Source organism: Gobio gobio (genome assembly GCF_949357685.1).
Source record: "Gobio gobio genome assembly, chromosome: 6".
Taxonomy (NCBI): domain Eukaryota; kingdom Metazoa; phylum Chordata; class Actinopteri; order Cypriniformes; family Gobionidae; genus Gobio; species Gobio gobio.
The window spans coordinates 19886217-19908796 of NC_137102.1; the positions used below are offsets into that span (position 1 = coordinate 19886217).

Consider the following 22580-nt stretch of genomic DNA (forward strand, 5'->3'; position numbering starts at 1 on the left):
GTTAGTTCCTGGGGGCTACAAAGGTCCAGACATTTAAGATACATTAAAGAAACATCAAGTTAGTGAAGAATTGGAAATATACTCTCTGTAAATACATAGAGACAAGTCTCTACTTCAACTGACCTTACGCGCTTCAATGTATTAAATACGATAATAGCTAAATCTTCCTTTCTTAACACTAGGACGGACTGAACCGATAAGGCGTTGGTGCAGCACGTCAGTTGCTAAAGATAACTGGTCACTGGCATGTTGTAGGTTATGGTAACCAATGAATTAATCCTTCATGTTTACAGAAGGTACATGTGCAGCTGGACAGTGACTTTTTTTCCTTCACTTAGGTCCTAGGTTTTGAATAGTTTAGGTAAAATCTATACTTCGAATAACAACTGCACACGTGTCCTCCAACATTCATGGCTACACTCATTTCTACAGTCCGAATCCGGGTATTTTGCATAAAGAACATGACCTTGTTTGCATTAATTTCTTCGCAATTAAGCAAACTCATTATCAGTTCTTCAGCCTTAAAACCAAAATGGCCTAAAATATTTCTACCCCCCCTAAAGTATTTAGAGATTAGGTTATGCTAATCTTTCAATAAAAATGTAAATAAATAAATAAATAAATAATCAATCAAGATTATTTTTAATAATAGTATATATTTTTTATTATCTAAAAATTACTTCTAAGCAAGCAATTCATGCTTATAAAATAAATACTTTTTTTGTTTAATTCTGCATTGGTTTTTCTATCATAATCTCACAAACTCCTAGAGCTACTGTATTGTGACAAAGATCTTTTTTTTCTTTTTTGTAAAAGCAAAAATTATATTTAAATTGTGATGTAAATTTGAAAACTAATATTATAAGTATACATCATTGTACTGTTTTAAGGTAATTGTTATTTTTTTAATTTTTTATTATGTTCAAAAAAGGTAATGAGAATGGACTCTATGAAAATAAATTAGGCTTCATCTTCTTTATGCAAACATATATTCACATTTTTTATTTATTCATTATTTTGATTTAGGACATTTTTTGTGTGACATTGTCCCCGTAATTTTCAGTAGGCTATTAATCATTAAATGTTTTTTTGGACACTCTCACCTTCATGAGGATTAATGTCGAGTAATATCACCTAATGAGTTATTCAGAGATTTAAAAATACATAATTAAGTCATACACAGACATGCAAGTCACATATGAATGCAAATAAGCACACCACTGATGGACGGATGAACGGATGGAACATGTGCAACTTCTGTTCCCTGAATGCAAATCAAAGAGATGTGCTTAAAACTACTAAAATAAAAAAATTAATAAAATAAAAACCCTGGCCTTCAAGTAAACCTGTGCCCTTCATTTTGGAAATGTATATGGGTTTTTTTTGCTCTGGCTGTAGAGGGAATGGAAAGGGAGGGTCAGTGGAGATCATTTAGACTGCTGCCGTTCTCAAACACAGCCTTTGTGAACTGGCGAAAAACCCGATCCATGTAAGTGCTCTGCCGTGGCCACAGACCCTCCAGGAAGCCAATATGGCCGCCGTGACAGGTGATGAGGAGAGCCACATTGGGGTTCTGCTTCGCGGCTTCCACTGGAATGGCTGAAGAAGAACATGGATGGGATAAAGTTATGACCTTTTCAACTGGCTGATTTGTTCACCTCAGCCCTAAAATTAAATGTCACAACCACACAAATTTTCTTGCAAATAAGTAAAACACACTTTATAATGGAATAAAATCTCTCAAGCAATTCTAATAAAACTGGTGGACTCACCATGATGGGGGGAAAAGACGTCGTCAGCTGCGTTGAGGCACAGCATTGGAACCTGCACTGACGTGATCTTATGAATGGGACTAGCGTCTCGATAGTAGTCTTCATTGGATGGATAACCGAACATGACGGATGTGAAACGTTCATCGAACTCTCGGATTGTTTTAGCCTGTGAAATGCATGTTTGCATTAAAGTGAACCACAGATCAAGCAAGGAATAATACTATTGCATTAACAATATGTAACAAAAAAGTTAAACAATCAGTGCGTTTACATGCACCCTCATAATGCGATTATAATGGGATTTTTGCAAGATTAAACTTTACCTCATGTGAACGCAATACTTCAGTCAAACTAATGCGATTTAAGCTCATAATCGTAGTAACCATAATCGCATTTAACTATGAGGTGTATGCCGATTTTAATCGCAATAAACAGGCATGCAAACAACTTAAACGCATTGTTACCGCTCTGACCAAAGTGCGCATGTGCGCGGACATACACAGATGCCGGGTTGTTCAAACAACTTCATGAATGAGTTTTCTCTTCTCCAAATCGCTATACTTTATCAACACAACTCGCTGCTCTGTATCTTCATCCAGACGGCGTGAAGAACGCGACAGCGTAGGCAAACCCGGCATTGCGATTTGTTCATCACAGTGCCGAATAATATACAGTATGTCCATAAAAATGTCCATTTGAATTTGATGTGAGTAGGTTAAAACAATGGCCGGTAACATGCGTATTGTATGCCTATATGAGTGTGGTATGACAATACTTGTTAGAGAATAATCAGAATAATGAAAATTGGATGTAAACTGGAGTGAAGAGTTCTGCTCATGTCACGTAAACATCTTACTGCGATTAAGACCTTACTCTGATTATTAGAAATAATCGCATTATTGGTGCACATGTAAACGTAGGCAATGTTGGGTAAGATCAGAATGAATGACTCACCTTCATCACATGGTCTATATCATATTTTTGTTCAAGAATGGTTCTGTGACTGCAAAAAAAGAAGAGAGGAAAATGTCACAATGACTTTTAGGATAATCTCCATATAACAAGAAGTATTCATAACTCTCATTCATTATTATGACATTTTCGAATTAAAGAGGACCTATTATGCCCATTTTTACAAGATGTAATCTAAGCCTCAGGTGTCCCCAGAATGTGTCTGTGAAGTTTCAGCCTAAAATACCTCAGAGATCCATGTTGTAAATACCCATTTCTGACTACAGTCAAGAACAGGCTGTTTTTGTGCATATGCCTTTAAATGCAAATGAGCTGCTGCTTGCCGTCCCTCTCCACACACCTCCTGCCTCGATAGGATTCTCAGCCAAAATACTAACAAGACATTCCCTCGTTTTGATTATCGTCTATATCGCCATCATATGGATAGCATAGTTCTTCTTTCATCATGAATCTTTATTATTTCCATGTGTTTTAAAGCTATATTAGTTTAAACTTCTAATGGATCGTTTTCTGAGCGCACTTTTCTGAAGCACACGTCTACGATAACTGGCTGTCAGACATCAAGTCTCGTGAGTAACTTCACTTTCACATTTTTTGTTGTATTTAAACTGTCAAATACACGCAAGGGTCTTGTTCACCATTGTTGCTTGCGAAAACAAAATAGCGTCGCCGTGGGTGGAAACGTGCAGATTAAGGGGCGGTAATATTATAATAATAAGATCCCCTTCATACATCAGAAGGGGAGGGAAATCTGAGTGGCTCGTTTTTTCACGTGCTTGCAGAGAAAGGCTTACCAAAGCAAAGTTACTGGGTTTTTTCCTTTTTCACGTTTTCTGGGTTGGTAGATGCACTGGGGACCCGATTATATCACTTAAACATGGAAAAAGTCAGATTTTCATGATATGTCCCATTTAAAGCAGTGCTTTTGTTAAAAATTTGACCTTGTAACGTTTAAACAAAAAGTCATAACTGGGTCTTTGGGTGAAACAACAGATTTCTCTCTCGTGACATATGCGGGACGACTTCTACTTCTCTAAACATTTAGTCGGCTTAAACGTCTCACTTTTCTTGCAATCGGCTCTCATTCAGATCTCAACTCCCACATCTCAAAATCCAAATCTCAAAATACAATCTCAATGTCTGTCAGCCGATGGATAGAAGTCCTCGCCCAACATTTTTCTTCTTCGATAATCTGTTTCACTCAGATGCAAGTCATAACACAGAAAAAAAACTTTTATCTTCCGCTACTTCCATTTCAAGATATTCTTCAAATAAGTCATGAAAAATCTACACTGTGTGCTGCATACTAATTCATAAAAATACTATGTCAAACCGTACGCAGCTACGCACTATGTAGCAACAAACATTTCAAAAAGAGTATGTTATATTGTTGACATCACATTGTACCATTGATTCTGCAAGTGGTGTTCAGTTGTCATTGATATTAATTCTGGTTGATCCGTAACTGTGTTTCATTTTGTGTGTACTCAGCGCAGTGTGCTTTGTTGCAAATGTAGAAGGTAATTTGATTATTATATGTATATAGAACATTTGCATAATATGCATAATATGCTAGGCAGGTCAGTGGTAGGGTAGTGGTATTCAAATGGCAGGCCGCTGGTTTATGGTAATTAACTTTTGACACTACACCCTTGAATATTTTATCTAGAGCCAAAAGCGCTTCAGACGTAAAGCGCCACATTATGACGCAGTTATTTTACCAGTAGCAGAAACATGGTGAGCAGCAACATAGATACTTTTGCTAAAACGCTGCAGAAAACAAGAAATGCAGCAAATACAATTATTTTCAGTGCTCGAAGTGGGGCGGTACTCCCTGGTATGCAGTACCGGCACTTCTACATTTTACTCTTTTACTCTTTTTCTTGCGTACTGCTACTTCTTGCTTTTATAAGGGGACGGATCAATAGTCTGCAATATGACTGTGACTGAAGCCCAATTGTTTAATTAAGTGGCGAGCGAATCACTGTAGGTGAGTACAAGTAAGAAAGAGCTTTAAAATATGGACCTTCTTTAATTATTGACTAAACAATCCCCCCATAACCAGGCACCACACGACAAAGCCCCGTCCCCTTTGGTGAGTACCGGCACTTTATTTTTTTCCACTTCAAGCACTGATTATATTTATCTGTCATAAAGATGACTCAGACTGTTTAACTAAACCAGGTTTGTGACAAGTTGAGGCGTGGCACCTTCAGACGTTTTTCCCACCATGCATTCAGCATTATTAATCAGCATATTAACAGCATTTTAATAATCTCTAAATTATTTAGAGATGGCAAGGGAAGACAAAAAACGTTGAAATTACTAGTTTACTTTGTTTTGTCATGTCATGATAGGAGTTTTGATTATTAGATTATGTACATTGTTTGTTTTAAGTATTTTATTTCTTTGTGCAAATTATAAAAATGGTCCATATTTTTCTTAAGAGGTAAACCCTGCACTCCCAGTATGTTTTCTCAGTTTCTATGTGCCATGCACAGGTATCTATGGGTCAGATTTACTAACAGCTTGCAGCAGCGCAAACCCTCTTTTGGCATTAAAAAAACTACAGTCAGGATTTACTAAAGACATGCAGTGAAAAATTTGCACTGAAAAGGTGTGGACAGGGTTATTCTTGCGGCTGACCTTATTGCATATGCATTTGTAGGAGTTTTCCTTTCAGGCGCAAAATTAATGGGAGGACAGTATTTAAATGCATCATACAAGGTGATTTACAAAGGTTTGCGCTCGTCAATTTACTGGTGTTTGCGCCATTAATTTACCGCCCAAAAAAAGCCTGTCTTAAACCAGATGCTAACAGGTAGAATGCGTTGGTCATTATGGAAATGATCCGGCTGTGTCCGTGTTCTTTAATTTGCATTTCGTCAGTAGATCACGCGCAGAACTTTCCACTCCCATCTGCGCTTTTTTGGAATTGTGCTCTCACGCTAATTTGCCCTGTTTAGTAAATCTGGACAGATTAAAAAAAAAACAAAAAAAAACATCTGATCTAATCTTTTTATATTCATATCCAGTTGGAAGAAATATTTACTTTTTGGGGGTAAATATTGGTTAAAATTCTATGATTTCTACTATTTTATAAATGATACTATTTTTAGTGCTAAGGGTTTTTGTAAATGTACAAAGTACTACGACTGCCCCGATGGAAATTTATTGTCCGGACCTCTGCTGTGAAGAAAATATAGAGACCGGACCTCTTGGAACTTTAATTAATGAATACCCCTGGCCTGGGGCCTCGGGCTTGGAGCTGGTCCCTATACGCAAGTCCACCAATCAAGATGGCAGCAAAAGAATAGGCTCTTTGTCCATTGGATATATACAGTAGATGAATTGTCAATGGCATCGTTTCAAAGTGGGTCCCACCCTCTGTACGAAGAGATAGGGTACGATGAACAAAATGCAAAAATACAACTTTTCTACAGCTCACAGCCATTCAGTAGTACCTTGGTATGTATCAAACACCATCACTGCACCATGGTACCACAATAGCACTTTTTTTTCATGATAAGCTGATTAAGAGTTAATTAAAGTAGAATAAGCCTCATATGTGCAAAGTGTTCTTTTAATTTCTAAGTCCTGTTCTGAAACTCTGTGTACTTTAGCAAAATACGTAACACATTCGGTTTAATCTTATTTTGCACATTTGGTAACACTCAAAAAGAGATCAGAACCAAAAAGGGAGGCAGTCGGGGACAACGTCCTCTGTGACGGCACTACACACACTAGACTACGGTAAATTAAGCCGGGCTTATCCCCCTCTGACCCCACTGACCGGTCCACGGATGCCTGCAGGCAGCTGGTGAGGTAGGAGTTGAAGAGGAAGCGGTCCAGGGGCTTCTCCAGTGAAGCCGTGCACTCGAACACATCCCAGCCTGCTGAGAAAACCACCACACCCTTCAGACGCACCTCAGAGCCTTTCCGACCTAGGTAGTTCGCCAGCATCATCCTGTCGGGTGTCAAGATATGAGATTTTAGTGACATGATATCAGCACATCAGCTAAAAAATTCTCATGCAATCGTGAGTTGTAACGTATCCAGGAACGCGCGAGCACAAACAAACACGGTGTGTTTTCATGTTTTATGTGGACATAATTATTTTTTATACTGTACAAACTATATTCTATCCCCTGAACCTACCCATCACAGAAAACGTTATCGATTTTTACATGTTCAAAAATGTTTGTATGATTTCCTCATAATTCCCAGCAGAGTTTACCAGCCCCAGCTACACGCACACGGTGAACGTGATTTCACCAAGTACAACATGTACCTAGATCAACATCTTTGTTGATCCTGGAACAACATTCCAAACAACCTATCAGATTTAAGGGAAACGTTTACAGTTTATGTCAAGTTTAGGCTTGTAACCAGGGTTAGGTGCTTCTACATCAGTGTTATTCACATAATTTTCATCTGATTTTAGGGATAACCTATGGGTAGGATTAGAGTTTAGGGGTAGGGATAGGGTTAAGACTACATTTTCAGACATGAATGTTGTTAGGAGATCAACAAAATATCTTACTTGGCAAAATCGCTGTACCTTACTTGGTAAAATCATATATACGTGTATATATTAATATATATGTATATATATATATATATATATACACAGCTGCTACATTTTTGGGCATAAGCTGCGTGAAGCTGACCTTTTTCTTTCTGTAAGACAGAGAGGATTAGAGCAGTAAACTGCTGACTCAACTTTTACTTAGAAGCCTAGGGTGAAATGAAGCTGTGGAGGAGTCTGGGAGCTGAAATTTTATCTGCATCACAAATCACGAAGCGGGAACACTTTATAATATAAGTTAGAAATGTATGTATATATATATATATATGTTATATATACATAATGTATAATGCTTATTGTTGAAACAGCAATACTTCAGCTGTGTATGCTGTGTAACATTTGGATGACATTATTGAACAACACTGATTCTGTCCATCTCAAAAAAAAATAGTTTAATAGTTAAGTGATAGAGAAATAATGGTCAAAATAAACAACAAACAAAAATAGGAAAATTTTAATTTATTATGAGTGTACCTCAGTTTTCACAAAAATATTAAGCAGCACAACTGTTTTCAACATTGATACATACACGTTTCTTAAGAACCAAATCCGCAGGTTAGGGGCCGCTAACACGACACCATTTTCAACCAAAAACGAAAAGTTGTGATTTTCTAGGCCGATATGGCTATTAACTATTCTCTCATTCCTACGTAATAATCAAGGAACTTTGAGCCATACCATGAGTGCAGTGGCGCAATGATATTACACAGCGCCTGAAAATAGGCTAACTTCCATCAACATAACCAACGTGACAACCTGCTTGCACAGAGAGCATGCTGGGGACTATTTTCAGGCTCTGCGCAATATCATTGCTCCGAATGGTATGTATGGACTTATCTAACTCTGTGGGATACAGTGAAAAAGCTAAAGTCCCATAAAGTCGGCGTGTTCCTTTAAACTTTGTATGCGTTTTAGCTGTTCAATCCACACGACAACGGCATTTTGGCGGCCTGAAACACAACCTTTTTTAAATTGGTTTTAAAGTGCAAGGTTTTGAAAAAATAAAGTTATTGTCTCTGTAAACAACAAAAAAGTTTGAATTTGTGAAAACGGTGATGTCATGCGCATGCGTATTATGTGTTCAGTATATAGTATATAAGCGCATCGTTTTTCTTTACAAAGTGACATCACCAACTACTGGCCTGTCATGAATATACATTTTAGTAGTTTTGAGGGATCGTTTAGACAAGTTGTGTCATCTGTATGCAAAGGAAAAACGTTCTGTTTTTAGTACATAGTTGTAAACATATCTTAATTGCAGCAGTACTACTTTATTTAACAAAACAAAAACAAAAAATCCACAAAGAAGATAAAAAAAACTTTTCTTTTAAAAAAAGAGTAAAAATGTGTCCGTTTGCATTGCAACACAAAGACAATACTCGACAATGAACTGAGGAACCTGAGGGCATTAAATACTCAGATAAACGAAGACTAAAACAAGACACGGTTGATGATAATCAGTTACTATCTAAACAAACTAGAGAACCTAAGAGAACAAAGGAAACAGGAACTAAAGAGAGGAAATAAGAACATACAAGCTAAGAGTAACAGAACGTGACAACTAGAATGAGTTCTGAAGGATCATGTGACACTGAAGACTGCAGTCATGATGCTGAAAATTCAATTCTATCACAGGAATAAATTACATTTTTTCATTATATCAAAAAGGCATACAGTTATTTTAAATTATAATAATGTTTCATAATATTACTGTTTTTACTATATCTTTGATCAAATAAATGCAGCCTTGGTGAGCATAAGAGACCCCAACATTTTAAATGGTACCATATTTCACAGGCAACTGCATGCTAACTTTCTATTTAATTACAGGCGCTATATATCAGTGGAAAAATAGAGCTAGAGTGTCCTGGTATGTGTGATCACAGTAGCTGCAGGATAAATGTGTAGCACAGTAGGGCAGGATAAATGTGTGTGTGTTAAACTCACCCGCCCATGGAAACCCCAGCCGCCATGAGCGGAGCTTTGTCAATGGCCCGCTGGACATGCTCAATGACCATCTCCAGATCCTCTGTGTTGGCTGCACAATAAGTCCTAGGCGTCTAGAGCACAGTGGACAAAGGTTATAAGACCCATAATAGAGCACATATCTTTGACTATAGATGCACACAAACACCAAAGCTCGCATGATCCATTTTTGTACTTATGGAATCTTACAACCTTAGTGCATGAATGTGATTCATATAGAGCATGAACATTATCTCAAAGCACTGACGTGTCAATATATTAAAATATCAGCTCCTAATTTAATTTTTTTTTTTTTTTTTACTTTAATTGAAAAGCATCTGCTGAAATTTCAGAAAAGAGTTTGATATTTTATTTAAAATAATGTAAAAAAGAATATGCTATAGCATGAAATACATAATATGTTTATTATTTTATGCCAAAGAACCTATTTTGTATTAAGTGCACTCAATGACAAACCAATATTCGGTAACACTTTTTTTAAGGTGATGTAAAATTACACATTACTACATGGACTTACTATAGTAATAACAGTAAATGATGCATAATTACAAGTAACTAACCATAAACCAAACCCTAACCGTAACTTCTAAAAGAACAAGTAGTTAATTAATATTACTCAGTACTCAGTAAGGTCATAATATAAGGTAAGGTGAAATTTGAAGTATTATTAAAGCCTAGTAATGAGATTTACTGATTGTTTATTGTGATGTATTGATCGTCTCTGACTAATCATATTTTAATTGAATAAAAAAAATTAAAACTTAAGTCCTACTCATAGGAAATATTACTTAATATGGTGTATTTTTTTTTACCATTATTTATTTTCTAAATAATATTAAATATGTAAATAATACAAAAATATATACATTTGTAGGTTGTCCTTCAAACTACAGAGGTCAAGACTATTTCCATGGGACAACGCCCCTCTGCAAAGGTTTTTATGAACACATTCCCAACACGTTTCAAGGATTTTAAGCCTCATCTAATTGCAAATACACGGCAAAACATTATCATCTGAATTCCTACGAGGTTCATGAGTCAAAAGAAAGGAAATATTTTATCAGCGTTCTAGTTTACAGGGTGTGTTCGGCACAACAAATTTTACGTTATCATTTTCTTTTAAATGACTCATACTTTTTGCTAATATTCATAGTGACAGTAGTGTGTGTAACCTGTGTCAAAGCTTAAGTTTTGGGATAAACTGAACATGGCAAGCTGAAGTATTTTTTTTTTTACTTGAACAGAACATAGAAGAGATAAAACGATTATTCTTACCAATAACTTTTCACCCGATACGCCTCTGTTATTGAACACCACGCATCTGAAATACACAAAAGAGGATTCATAAAGAGTCCATTTGACACGGAACACAGGACAATGAAACAGAGAACATGACTGTTACAGTACTAAACTGAAATACAAATAAAAGCTAAATAGAAACATTAGGAGGGAAAAAACACAAAAAACTTAACCTAACTAATTAAAATGAGAATTTTTTTTTTTTTTTTTAAATAAAAGATCATTCAAAAACAAAAAAAATACTAATCTGAGCTAATCTGAAGGCCACACAAAGTTTGGAGGTCTGTAGCTATTGACCTACCACTTTGTGGCTGAGTTATTGTTGTTCCCAATTGCTTCCACTTTGTTATAATACCACTAACAGCTGACAGTGGAATATTTAGTAGTGAGGAAATATCATGAATGGACCTATCACGGTACCACGCTTGAATTCACTGAGCTCCTGAGAGCGACCCATTCTTTCACAAATGTTTGTAGAAGCAGTCTGTATGTCTAGGTACTTGATTTTATACACCTATGGCCATGGAAGTGATTGGAACACCTGAATTCAGTGATTGGGAGGGGTGTCCAAATACTTTTGGCAATTTAGTCATAATGTATTATGTCATTTTCTGGCAGTATTTTCAGATTTACGGAGTGAAAAGAGAAATCAAAAATCCCCTCAGTAATAAGCTTTAACTCTAACTAAATGAAACCAACATTTTGAACCTGGTTTAATCCAGTGTTCAGATTTATGTTCTGGAAATGTATGCAAATTAGTGCACATTTAATTAGGTAATGCTTAATATGCACATTTAAATATAACATTTCAGAAAACTTGAAATGGGGTGGGGTAATGAGGTAATGGGGTGTCTTGCCTTAAATGTCTAAGTAGCAAAAATCCCAACATCCATCAGTCAGCGCACAAATAACAACTCTCAGGAGATTAAAATGCAACGCTTAGTTGTTCAGCTGCAAAAAAAGTTTACATCTGCTAACATAAGTCACTGCTTATGTCTTAGTGTACCTTTAGCCTTTTTTCGCTGCGGCATGGAAAGTTGGTCTAAGCTAAGCTGCAAAGCTGGTCAAAGCTGCAGCAGTTCATTAAGCAGAGAACACAGGCCAAAGAAAGATGCTGAGTGAGCTGCTGTAACCCCCACGGCCTCATGCATCTCCAGACAGATGCCCAAAAGGAGAGAAAGTGCCCGCCTCTGCATCCCTGCCTGAATGGTTTAATACAGAGCTCAGCTCTTTGTTGACACTCTCTCTCTGTCTACATAGAGTGGCAACTTCAGATGTGGGAGTCTGACAAAGATGTTACATGGGCATTGTGAAACATGCATAATGCATTGATCTACATCACAGCTACACATGTTCTAGCGCAGGTGTGCATCGATTAAAGCCTCTCTGAATCTTACAGTACAAAATGAGCACAGCAAATGGAAATGATGTTGCTTTTGAAGTAGCAGTGAGAATTCAAGTTGAATGTGAAGGAGAATGCAATTGTGTGTAGTAAATTAAATTCTGATGGGATTACTCAGCTTCAAAACTGCTTTAATATAGCAATACAAGCACACCTGTGACCACACATCAGTTAAATTCTATATTAATGTGCTTTAGAGAATTTAAAATTCACAAAAATGGATGAAAAAGGATGCAAAAACACCATAAGGTGCATTTTTGCTGTTAAAAATGCGAGACGCAGGTCATTGGAACGAAGAAGAAGAAAAAAACGCAAGGTCTGTTTTTAAAAAAAGTTGATCTTCTTTTAACTTGAGCACAATGTCTCTTTTGTTTTTAGAATGCTGCATCAAGCGCGAGAAACGCAACAAAAGATGTGAGTGCAACAGTTAAAGATGACTGTCTAGCGTGTTTACATTGAAAAACAATGGAAAAGAAGCGCGATGGAATGAAAAAACCTGTTCTATGTGAATGGCCCCTAATAATAAAAGTAGTCCATTCAACTTGTTTTCTGAAATCAGTGAGTTGTTATTGAATCAGTGAGTTGTATAGCTGTATTAATCAAAATTTTTGTGAACTGTAACACTGAATTGAAAAAAAAAAGCTTCCATAGTTAAAATAGGTTTGAAACAAACTTCAGAACCGTTTGTCATAAATGAGTGCATTTACATGCGCGCTCTTAAGCCATTTATGCTTAATATGCCGTCAAGTAAATGCATTATACCGCTTTCATTTAATGGTCATAAACAGCTTAAGCATAAACTGATTGACATGGCTAGATGTTTGCCCATTGCTCATTTTGTCCCGATATACTCACAGCAAAGTTCTTTTTCGTTCTTCACTTTGGGGTAAAAAGAAGTTCGAAATACTTGAATAGCGATATACTGTTATCGAACATCCTGACGCCGCCCACACTGCTGAGACTGGCGTTTAGATGAATAAACTAATATGTGCTTTTCTTTTAATAACAAGATAAACACAACTAAATAACAGTGGTGAGAAAACAGTAGTTAAGAAAGAATCTGAACATGATGTGGACGTTTGCAGGAGCCCTGCAATTCGGCACTCCAGTAAAGTCATGTTTGTTGATATATCAATTTATACAATATATTGTTTAAAAGCAAGCAGATTTACAGTATTAAACATAAAAAAAACGTGTCTGTGTCTCTTTCAATTAGAATTGCAACCTCATTTTCTACAATAAAGAAGCCCTCCAGTATGTTCATGTTCGTCCTTGAGGGACTGTACAGAAAATTTTCCACGAAGAAGGTGGAGGCTCAGAGCTTATTATATAATCACCATGGACCAATGGTAGTTTGAAGGTGATTGCCTGGATGGATTCTGACTGGCTGTCATTGTATTTATTGTTCATCAGCTGGAAAAAATTGCTCTGAAATTATGCTGTTATCATTATAGTTGTGGTGTGGACTCATTATAGTAATCGCTATCATTTATAGCCTTAAATGAAACACTGTGAACAAGGCTGCTCACCTGTACCCAAGATCCCGGCTCTGTTGTATCATATGTAGAATGTAGGATTCGCGGCTTGTACCCGTCAGTCCCGGGAGCAGCAGCACAGTGGGTCGCGTGGACTGGTCCGGGTGGGACGCGCTATCATCATTGTCAAACCAATCCAGAGAGATCTGGCCTCCATCTGGTGCTCTAATGAGCTCACTGCCGGACATAGAACAGAGAGAAGCAGCTTAATTTTGCCAGAGGAACATTCAGTGAAACTGTGGAATTGTGTGTTAATACTAGCTTAAGTCCTCATAAATAGTACAAAGAGCGAAACTGTTACAGGGACTCAACTAACAAAAGTACCATAATAAAGTACCACGGTAGTGCAGTGGTAGTATGGCAATTCATATCACACCACAGGGGCCCCTTAAGCCACTCTGGATTGGATACGAAATAATGTGCTATTGTTCTTGTCAAATGCCTTTAAAACAGTTTGTGCTTTCCTAATGCAAACACATTTTAAATGCTTAAACACGTAAAACAACCTGTATCTGGGTTCTGAACCTCTATATTTAGATTGATCGAGATTCTGGTCCTGAGGTAACTAATCTGTTCACCGTTGTTTGAGTGTATAATATATTAGTTTTTTTTGTATATATATTGATAACTAATTAAAAAAAATTTAATTAAAGAAAGAATCAAGAGAAATTATAATGTTTGCATTGCTGTAAATCTCAAATTTCCAATATATTAGACAATGTGGTACAACCACTGAAATGGTTGTACATAAAACATAATGTCATATTTTACACAATTATGAATATGTATTGCATAATTGTTAGTTATTTGGAATTGACGTGGTGACCAGAGTTGGAAATGGTCACTGTATTTATCAGGTCTAAAGCCAAAGTCAGTCTGCAGTCTGGCACATCCCACCTTTGCTATGAGCTGATATCAGTTCCCATGCTGGACCGTAGTTTGCCTCCAACCTCTACATTAGTGCTTGGCTAATATGGGATTTCAATGGCTCATGTTGTTGTCGGCACGAGCATCAGTTACTGAAAAACCCAAATTGGTCAATTCCTAATATACACCGATCAGGCATAACATTATAACAGGTGAGGTGAATAACACTAATTATCTCTTCATCACAGCACCTGTTAGTGGGTGGGGTATATTAGGCAGCAAGTGAACATTTTGTCCTCAAAGTTGATGTGTTAGAAGCAGGAAAAATGGGCAAGTGTCAGTCAGGGTGCCCATGCTGATCCCTGTCCAACGCCGAAAGCACCAAGCACGTGAGCATCCAAACTGGACCACGGAGCAATAGAAGAAGGTCACGTTTTCTTTTACATCACGTGGATGGCCAGGTGCGTATGCGTCGCTTACCTGGGGAACTATGCACTACGGGAAGAAGGCAACCCGGCGGAGGCAGTGAGTTCTTCTGGGAAACCTTGGGCCCTGCCATCCATGTGGATGTTACTTTGACACGTACCACCTACCTAAGCATTGTTGCAGACCATGTACACCCTTTCATGGAAACAATATTCCCTGGTGGCTGTGGCCTCTTTCAGCAGGACAATGCGCCCTGCCACAAAGCAAAAATGGTTCAGGAATGATTTGAGGAGCACAACAACGAGTTTGAGTGTTGACTTGGCCTCCAAATGCCTGATCGGTGTATATTCCATATATATGATGTTGCTGTAACCTTTAGGATACATTGCTTACGTGTTACAGCATTTGTAAGTGGCTTTGGATAAAGCCCTTTTTAAAGAAATGAATACTTTTAATTCAGCAAGTAAATACATTTGTAATGTTACAAAATATTTCTATTTCAAATAAATAAAGTAAAACAATTATATTCAAAGAAATTTCACGGTTTCCACAAAAAATATTAAGCAGCACAACTGTTTTCGACATTGATAAGAAATGTTTATTGAGCATATTAGAATGATTTCTGAAGGATCATGTGACACTGGGGTAATAATGTTGAAAATGTCAGGGTCCTGTCACCTTGATTGGTCTTGTTCTTATATTGGTGACAGGATCCTGACACTCATGTGTTTGTGGTTGTTCTCTGGGCCGTGTGCTCTTATTTCTGTGTCTTGAATGTTCGGGCATGGTGTATGGATTCTGACACTTGGCTTGGTTCCGTCTCTGTGTCAGGGTCCTGACATCCATGCTCCGTACACTGTCTTGTGTCTTATTTTCTGTTTGGGCACATGGCGGATGAGCGTGTTTGTCTGCCATGTGCTCTTCTGTCAGTCTTGTCTTGTGTGTGTGTGTGTGTGTGTGTGCATGTTTTCTATCCCAGTGGGGACTTCAACCTGAATGTACACAGACTCATGGGGACTCGTGTCACCGTGGGAACCTAAATTGAGTTTTTTTTCCCCATGAGGAAATAAGCTTGTAAATCATACAGAATTAGTTTTTTGGAAAATGTAAAAATGCAGAAAGTTTTGTGTTATGGGTAGGTTTAGGGGTAGGGTTAGTGTAAGGGGATATAATATACAGTTACAGTTTACAAAACATAACGTCTATGGAGAGTCCCCACAAAGATAGTAAACCAGAGTGTTTGTGAGAGCACATGGCTTCTGTCATGTTTGTTTTGCCATGTGTATTTTGCACAAAGCGTTTTGTTTTTTTCTGTGTGCCATGTGCTCTTCTGTCAATCTTTATTCTTGGCCCCACCCTCTTCTTACCTGATTATTGGTTAATTTGCCCCACCTGCTCTCCCTTGTGAATTCCTTCCTTACTTAGGGTATGTTTGCACGACAACGATGTGCTAAAAACAGATGACAATGAATCTAGTGATTCAAATCATTATTCAAAATGATTCCCGTTCACACGGAAAGGCTGTATTATGCATTCCAGGCCAGTAGTTGGCGATGTCACTTTGTCAAGAAACATGTAATACGCATGCGTGAACTTGTAATACGCATGTGCATGACGTCACCCTTTTTCACTTTGAAACCCGTTTTTAAAAGTTTGAGTTTTCAGGACCCCAGAACCCCATTGTTGTGTAAATAAGCGGCCAAAACCTAGACTGGGTAAACCCAGCCCGATCTGCCGGCGATTTGATTTCGCCCTGCAGTTCAGGCTGGAAACCTGTACATTTTTCTATCCTGCTTCCGCTACAAATCTGCAGAGACCAATCACAAATTGGCTTATCCAACTGGCACGCTATTGGCGGGTTTAACACGATCACAATAGAGAAGCAACGGCAAGCAGCTTTTTGTTTGCAGTCAACATGGCGGCCACCGAAGTGCAGCAACCCGTTGATGCCGCTGTCGCAGCTGTTGTAAAAGATTTCAAAGGCAAGTTTTCTTTGAAAACGGAACAGAAACTTGCCCTGGAACAATTCCTACAAAAGAAGGATGTGTTTTACTACCAACCGCTCTGCAAAGTACGACACCCGGATCGGTTGAAGGACTATCCAATTGCGTACAGAGTCATTTGAACTATGCCCATTGATCATGCCTCTTGTGCAGTAGAAAATGCAGATCAGACTCCCCAGACCAATGTTCAATCTTAAAAGATTGAGCTTGGTTTGGTGATAGCCAGACAAGCCAAAACCCTTTTCCGTTTTCCGTCATGTAAACATACCCTTATTCTCCTTTCGTACTCTGTCCTGTGTCAGATCTTCATTTATGTTCCTCGTGTGGAAGCCTTACTCCAGTCCTACTGCCTAGGACTGTGTTTTCCCCCTACTGGAGAGGTTTAAGTTGTGTTTTATTTATTTTTGTATTAAATAAAGCCCTTCAAAGCTCTCTGAGTCCTCGCAATTCTTGACCCACACCTGACAGAAAATTCAGCTTTACCATTACAGGAGTAAATTACATTTCCAAAATACAGAAAGCAGTTATTTTAAATGTTAATAATATTTGACAATATTAATGTTTTGATCAAATAAATGCATCCTTGGTCAGCATAAGAGATTCTTTCAAAAACATAAAAAAAATATTACTGACCCCAAATTCTGAACGGACCGCATGAGATAACAAATTTACTGATTTTAAACAAACACTTATTTGACTGAATATATACACTGTATATAGTAGTTACTGTAGGTACTGTATATATTGTTAAATTCACCTGATATTGTTCATGAATAGTGTATTTACAGTGGATGGACTCATCTTACATTGTTTTATATGGCCTCATCATGACTCTGCTGGAAGATTCCTCAGGGACACTGCGGAGAGAATCTATGTCAAAGGGCTCTCGTGTTGTCTTACAGCTGAGATGAGCCAGCTCTACGCTCAAACCAGCTTTCTCGGAGACGAGACAGACACGTAAAGCTGGTATGAAATTTCAGAGTGATCATTAAAAATGCACTCAGTCTGTCCACAGTCATTGCCGTCAAGAACGGCCCGCACTCCAATGTGGGAAAGTTTTTTATAGACATGTAAATCCCACCTTTCAAAATGCCAGAGAGTGAGAGACCCAACTGGCAAAGCGCTTCCCAATGACAAATCATGTTTAAAAATGAAATATAGTGCTTATATATTTAATGCTTTCTAAATATCTTACTCTCTAACTAAATTGAGCTGAATTAGACACTAGGGCTGCACGATTTTTGTGGAAAATCAAATTGGAATTTTTCTGATATAAATTGCACAATTTGGCTAAAGTTATTATATAAAGTTATATTATTTAATACAAATATTAAACAACATGGGAAATATTAGTATTGTAATAAATACAAATATAAATAAAAAATAATTATTTGATTTACTTTTATTTGTCTTAATTTATGTCTTAATTATAAGCTGTAAGCGTGTAAATGAACACAGTGCAGCGCTTCACTCTGAAAAACACACAGTGCGTATATTTATTTAATTAAATTGCAGCCTTTGCGATTTGATAATTGCACTAAGCCATACACTAAGCCAGTGTTTCCTAACCGAGGTGCCGTGTGACGAGAGCAGGGGTGCCGTGTAAAAGTCCTTCAAATATATATATATATTTTTCACATTTTTCAAATAATTCTCTCTTTGTAAACTTTGTTCAATGCATGCGAGTGCTGCCGTATGTTCGAATATGACCAGTCATTTTCGCCGTCATCACCCGGGTGATGAGAAGTCGCGCGAGCTGTGAGAAAATTTGTCTCTGTGTACTCATCCGAAAGCGCGCACACGTCTCACAGCGCGCAAATATTGAGTTCTCTTTCAAGTCTTGCTCTTGAACGGACCAACTCACACAAAAAGTAAGTCAACATGTCCATCTTGATGAGTATTCTAGCAGACATAGGGCCCTATCTTGCACCCAGCGCAATTGACTTTGTACACCGACGCATGTGTCATTCCTATTTTGCACCCGCGCAAAGCGCGCTTTTCCCTCCACAGAAGCACGTCGCTAAACTAGTGAATGAACTTGTGCTACCTGGGCGGTTCAGCGCAAAAAAGGAGGCGTGTTCCGGCGCAAACAATCCCTGGTGCTATTTTGCTGTTCCATTAAACAATTGCGCCACTGACCAGAAAAACCCTAGTCTAAAGTCAGTGGCGCGTTGCGCGTTGTTCATTATGCTATTTTAAGGGCGCATGCTTGACCATAATGTATAGCGTGCACAACGCGCATACACTTTGCTCATGTAATCTACACAGATGCAACAGTTATTTTTGCAAATCATAAATTGTTACACTAAAAAATATTAACACATGAGATGACGGAAATCATTGTGGTGTGCCACGAAGATGTGAAAAAATAGGCATAAATCTAGCTTACAAATTATTCAGGCTAATTGTAGTCTAATAATTAAGGAGACCTGTTTGCCCAATAGTGGCAACTTCTGGCAAGACATATATGTATATAAGGACATCTAACAAATTGGTTTGTCCATCAAGAACCAGGAAAAAAAATCGGTGAGGGTGGACGCAGCGATGTCCTCTGCTGGCGTCAGGTCCTGAGTAGAGGCAGATCCACCTCCCGTTACACGGCGTGCCCGATTGATGCTGGCAAGCTTGGACTTTCCCCATCTTCTGATGTCATTGTAGCGCTTGCGGCACTGGTGCGACGTCCTGGGGATGCCAGCTGATGAAACAATTGTGGCTATTTCCTCCCACGCCTGTTTAACCGACGCTATTTTGGGTGGGTTTCTCCCATCCCCATACAACACAACTTCTCTGTCTTTCACTGCTCTTACAAGAACATCAGTCTCCTCGGCTGTGAACCGCTCCTGGCGTGCGCCTGGTAAATACGCCATAATAATAGCAATCCATAATGGAACTTGCGCACCTGCTTTTACAGGGAATGTTGGATGACGCTCTGATTGGTTTATTCACGTTACGCCCAAACCACACCTATGAATAATGAAGCTACTTCAGACCAACCCATTTTAGATTTGCGCCGGGCGCAAGAGCCATTTATCCCGCCGGGAAAATAGCAACAGCGCCGAGACCCGCCCACAAAGTTACTTGCGCTTCGCGCTTTGACACTTGCGTTTCAGATCGTTAAAATAGGGCCCATAGTCTGTATATGCCTTAAGTAAACTTTATACAGTCAAGAAAGACGACGCATATCCGTGCATTAGGTCTTAAAGGGGCAGTAGCCTTTACTGCTGTCTGTTTAATGTCAAACAACAAAAGACAAGGACATCACTCACTGCTCTTGATTGAATAGCTTTTGCAAGTTTAATAGGATTAATCTTTAATTTATACACTCAAATATGCAAAGTTATTTTACATTTGATCAATTTCTGTACCTGAAAACTAATGTTAGACTTACCTGAAAAACATAGTTTATTTTATTAGTAGGCCTATCTTTGCTCAATAGTATTTATTTGTGCTGCTGCTTGTATTTCAATTATTTGTTCTTATTATTTTCTTTATTTTTATTTGACAGTAGTCCTTTTTTCCCTGAACATAGCAAATACTGAACCGTACCGAACCCGTGAACCTAAAACCGTGATACAAACCGAACCATGAGCAATCTGTACTGTTACACCCCTAGCGTAACGTATGCCACAAAATGGAGAAAATTTTCAAAGGGTGCCATGACCAAAAAAAAGTTGGGAAACACTGCACTAAGCCATATCATGATTTAGATTTTATTCAAAGTAGTTTTTCAGCCCTAAATGACACTACTGTCTTCTGTAGAGCAGCTTTACAGCTGAAATTGAGTTAGTTTCATAAGTGAAGAAATGTGACAAGAGTTTTGACGCCTGTTCAATATTAAAGAATAGCAGAGTTCACAGTCACACCACAGCTATAACGATAACGGGACAGAGAAACGATATCGGTGGAATCACTTTCAGAAAGTTTTTATCCAGCTGATGAACGATAAAAACACTGACAGCCAATCAGAGTCCATCCTGCTTTAACAAGCTTGAGCATTTAAAGTGGCGTTTAGAATAAACACAACGATATTGTCCAAAGGTGTGGACACTAATTAAGTTATCTTTATATTTATCGTTCTTGGTGTGAACGGGCCTTAAAGGGATAGTTCACCTAAAATTTGCCCATGATTTACTCACCCTCAAGTCATCCTAGGTGTATCTGACATCCTTCTTTCAGACGAATAAAATCGCAGTTATATTAAAAAAAGTCCTGGCTAATCCAAGCTTTATAATAGCAGTAATTGTTGCTTTATAAAGTAAAGTTTCGGCCGATCTTCTTCCGTATTCAATTTATGGAAAAAGTGTTGAAAGTGCCTCTGCCGATCAAAGGCTTCCGTTACCAGTTACGCTCGTCAGACGTCGCGTACGCATCTTGAATTGCGAGAAGGCACTTTCAACATTTTTCCACGGAAGGCGATCGGCTGGAACTTTACTTAATAAAGTTTTAAATATGGATATTTTTCTTACACAAACGCATCGATTCGCTTCAGAAGGCCTTTATTAACCCCCGGAGCTGTGTGGAGCATGTTATTTGACGGACAGATGCAATTTTTATGGACTTCAAAAACAGAGCAACAGTCACTGCCATTATAAAGCTTGGAAGAGCCAGGACTTTTTTAAATATAACTCTGATTGAATTCGTCTGAAAGAAGAATGTCATACACACCTAGGATGACTTAAGGGTGAGTAAATCATGGGATAATTTTCATTTTTGGGTGAACTATCCCTTTAACAAAGCCTTTCCTCATAGACTTCTCTAATAAGGGCTGTACTGTAAACACAACTACTTTGCATTAGTAAATACTATCTGGACATTGAACACCTTGTATTAAAGTGGACCTAATATTTTTTACATTTACAACTTTCTTTAGTGTGTAATGTTGCTGTTTAAGCATCAAAAAGGTCTGCAAAGTTATTCTATAGAATCACGTTTTCCTGAAATATCTTGATTATAGACATTCAGGAATTTACACAATATTCCTCAGGAATATTACATAATAATTGCCGCCAAAGGCATATGCAAAAAGAAGGGGCGAGGCCTGGTTGAGTTGCGTAAGTAGTGTGTTGTTGTCACCATGTCCTAGAAATGCAGTTTTTTACACCCCAAATGTATCGAATTGATATATCAAAACTGACGCCATTGTTAGTGTTTCCACCTGAGAAGCTGAAACTCACGGTTATGGTAAGGGGGCGTGTCATCTCCGCAAACATGCTTGAAGTGGTTGACCAATCACAACACACTGGTCCAGCCGACCAATCAGAGCACATTACGCTTTTCGGAAGGAGGGACTTCATTGAGACAGGAACTAAACAGAGCATTACTGACAGAGTGGGAAGAGAGGTGCTGAAACAATGTAAAATATGTGAACAACAATGTGTTTTTTGAACATTCAAGCATGAAAACCTATTCTACAAGACCCTAAAAACAAAATCAAGACTTTGTAAAAGGGCTTAATATGGCCTCTTAAAACACAAATTCCTTTATTTAGACAATAAATCTGACTAGAATCCTCAAATATCGCTGGTATCTGATGGTGCTATATCCCGTTTAGATCTGCATTCCCAGGACATTCTGTTTCCAAAACAGAAGCTCCAATTTCACACCTGACTACATGGCATTGAAGCTTGGAAGTGGTGTCAGAGACACCAGTGGGCTTCAGCAGATGACATCACACACAAGAGCATTCAGTGTGTCCCAGCACGCATCACACCCTTGGCCCTTCCTTGCTAA

General features: G+C 38.1%; 1 protein-coding gene across 1 annotated transcript in view; it reads right to left on the reverse strand.

Annotated features, from left to right (window-relative positions):
* Positions 1-727: 727 nt before the first annotated feature.
* Positions 728-22580, reverse strand: part of abhd3 (abhydrolase domain containing 3, phospholipase) — a 29013-nt gene continuing 7160 nt past the window's right edge. Inside the window, exons 3-9 of the mRNA XM_079819907.1 lie at positions 13549-13731; positions 10594-10639; positions 9280-9392; positions 6538-6711; positions 2727-2775; positions 1773-1938; positions 728-1599 (exon numbers count right to left, since the gene is read on the reverse strand). Of these exons, the coding sequence (XP_079676033.1) occupies positions 1418-1599; positions 1773-1938; positions 2727-2775; positions 6538-6711; positions 9280-9392; positions 10594-10639; positions 13549-13731 (913 nt within the window). The 3' untranslated portion in view covers positions 728-1417. The remainder of the gene's footprint in view (positions 1600-1772; positions 1939-2726; positions 2776-6537; positions 6712-9279; positions 9393-10593; positions 10640-13548; positions 13732-22580) is intronic.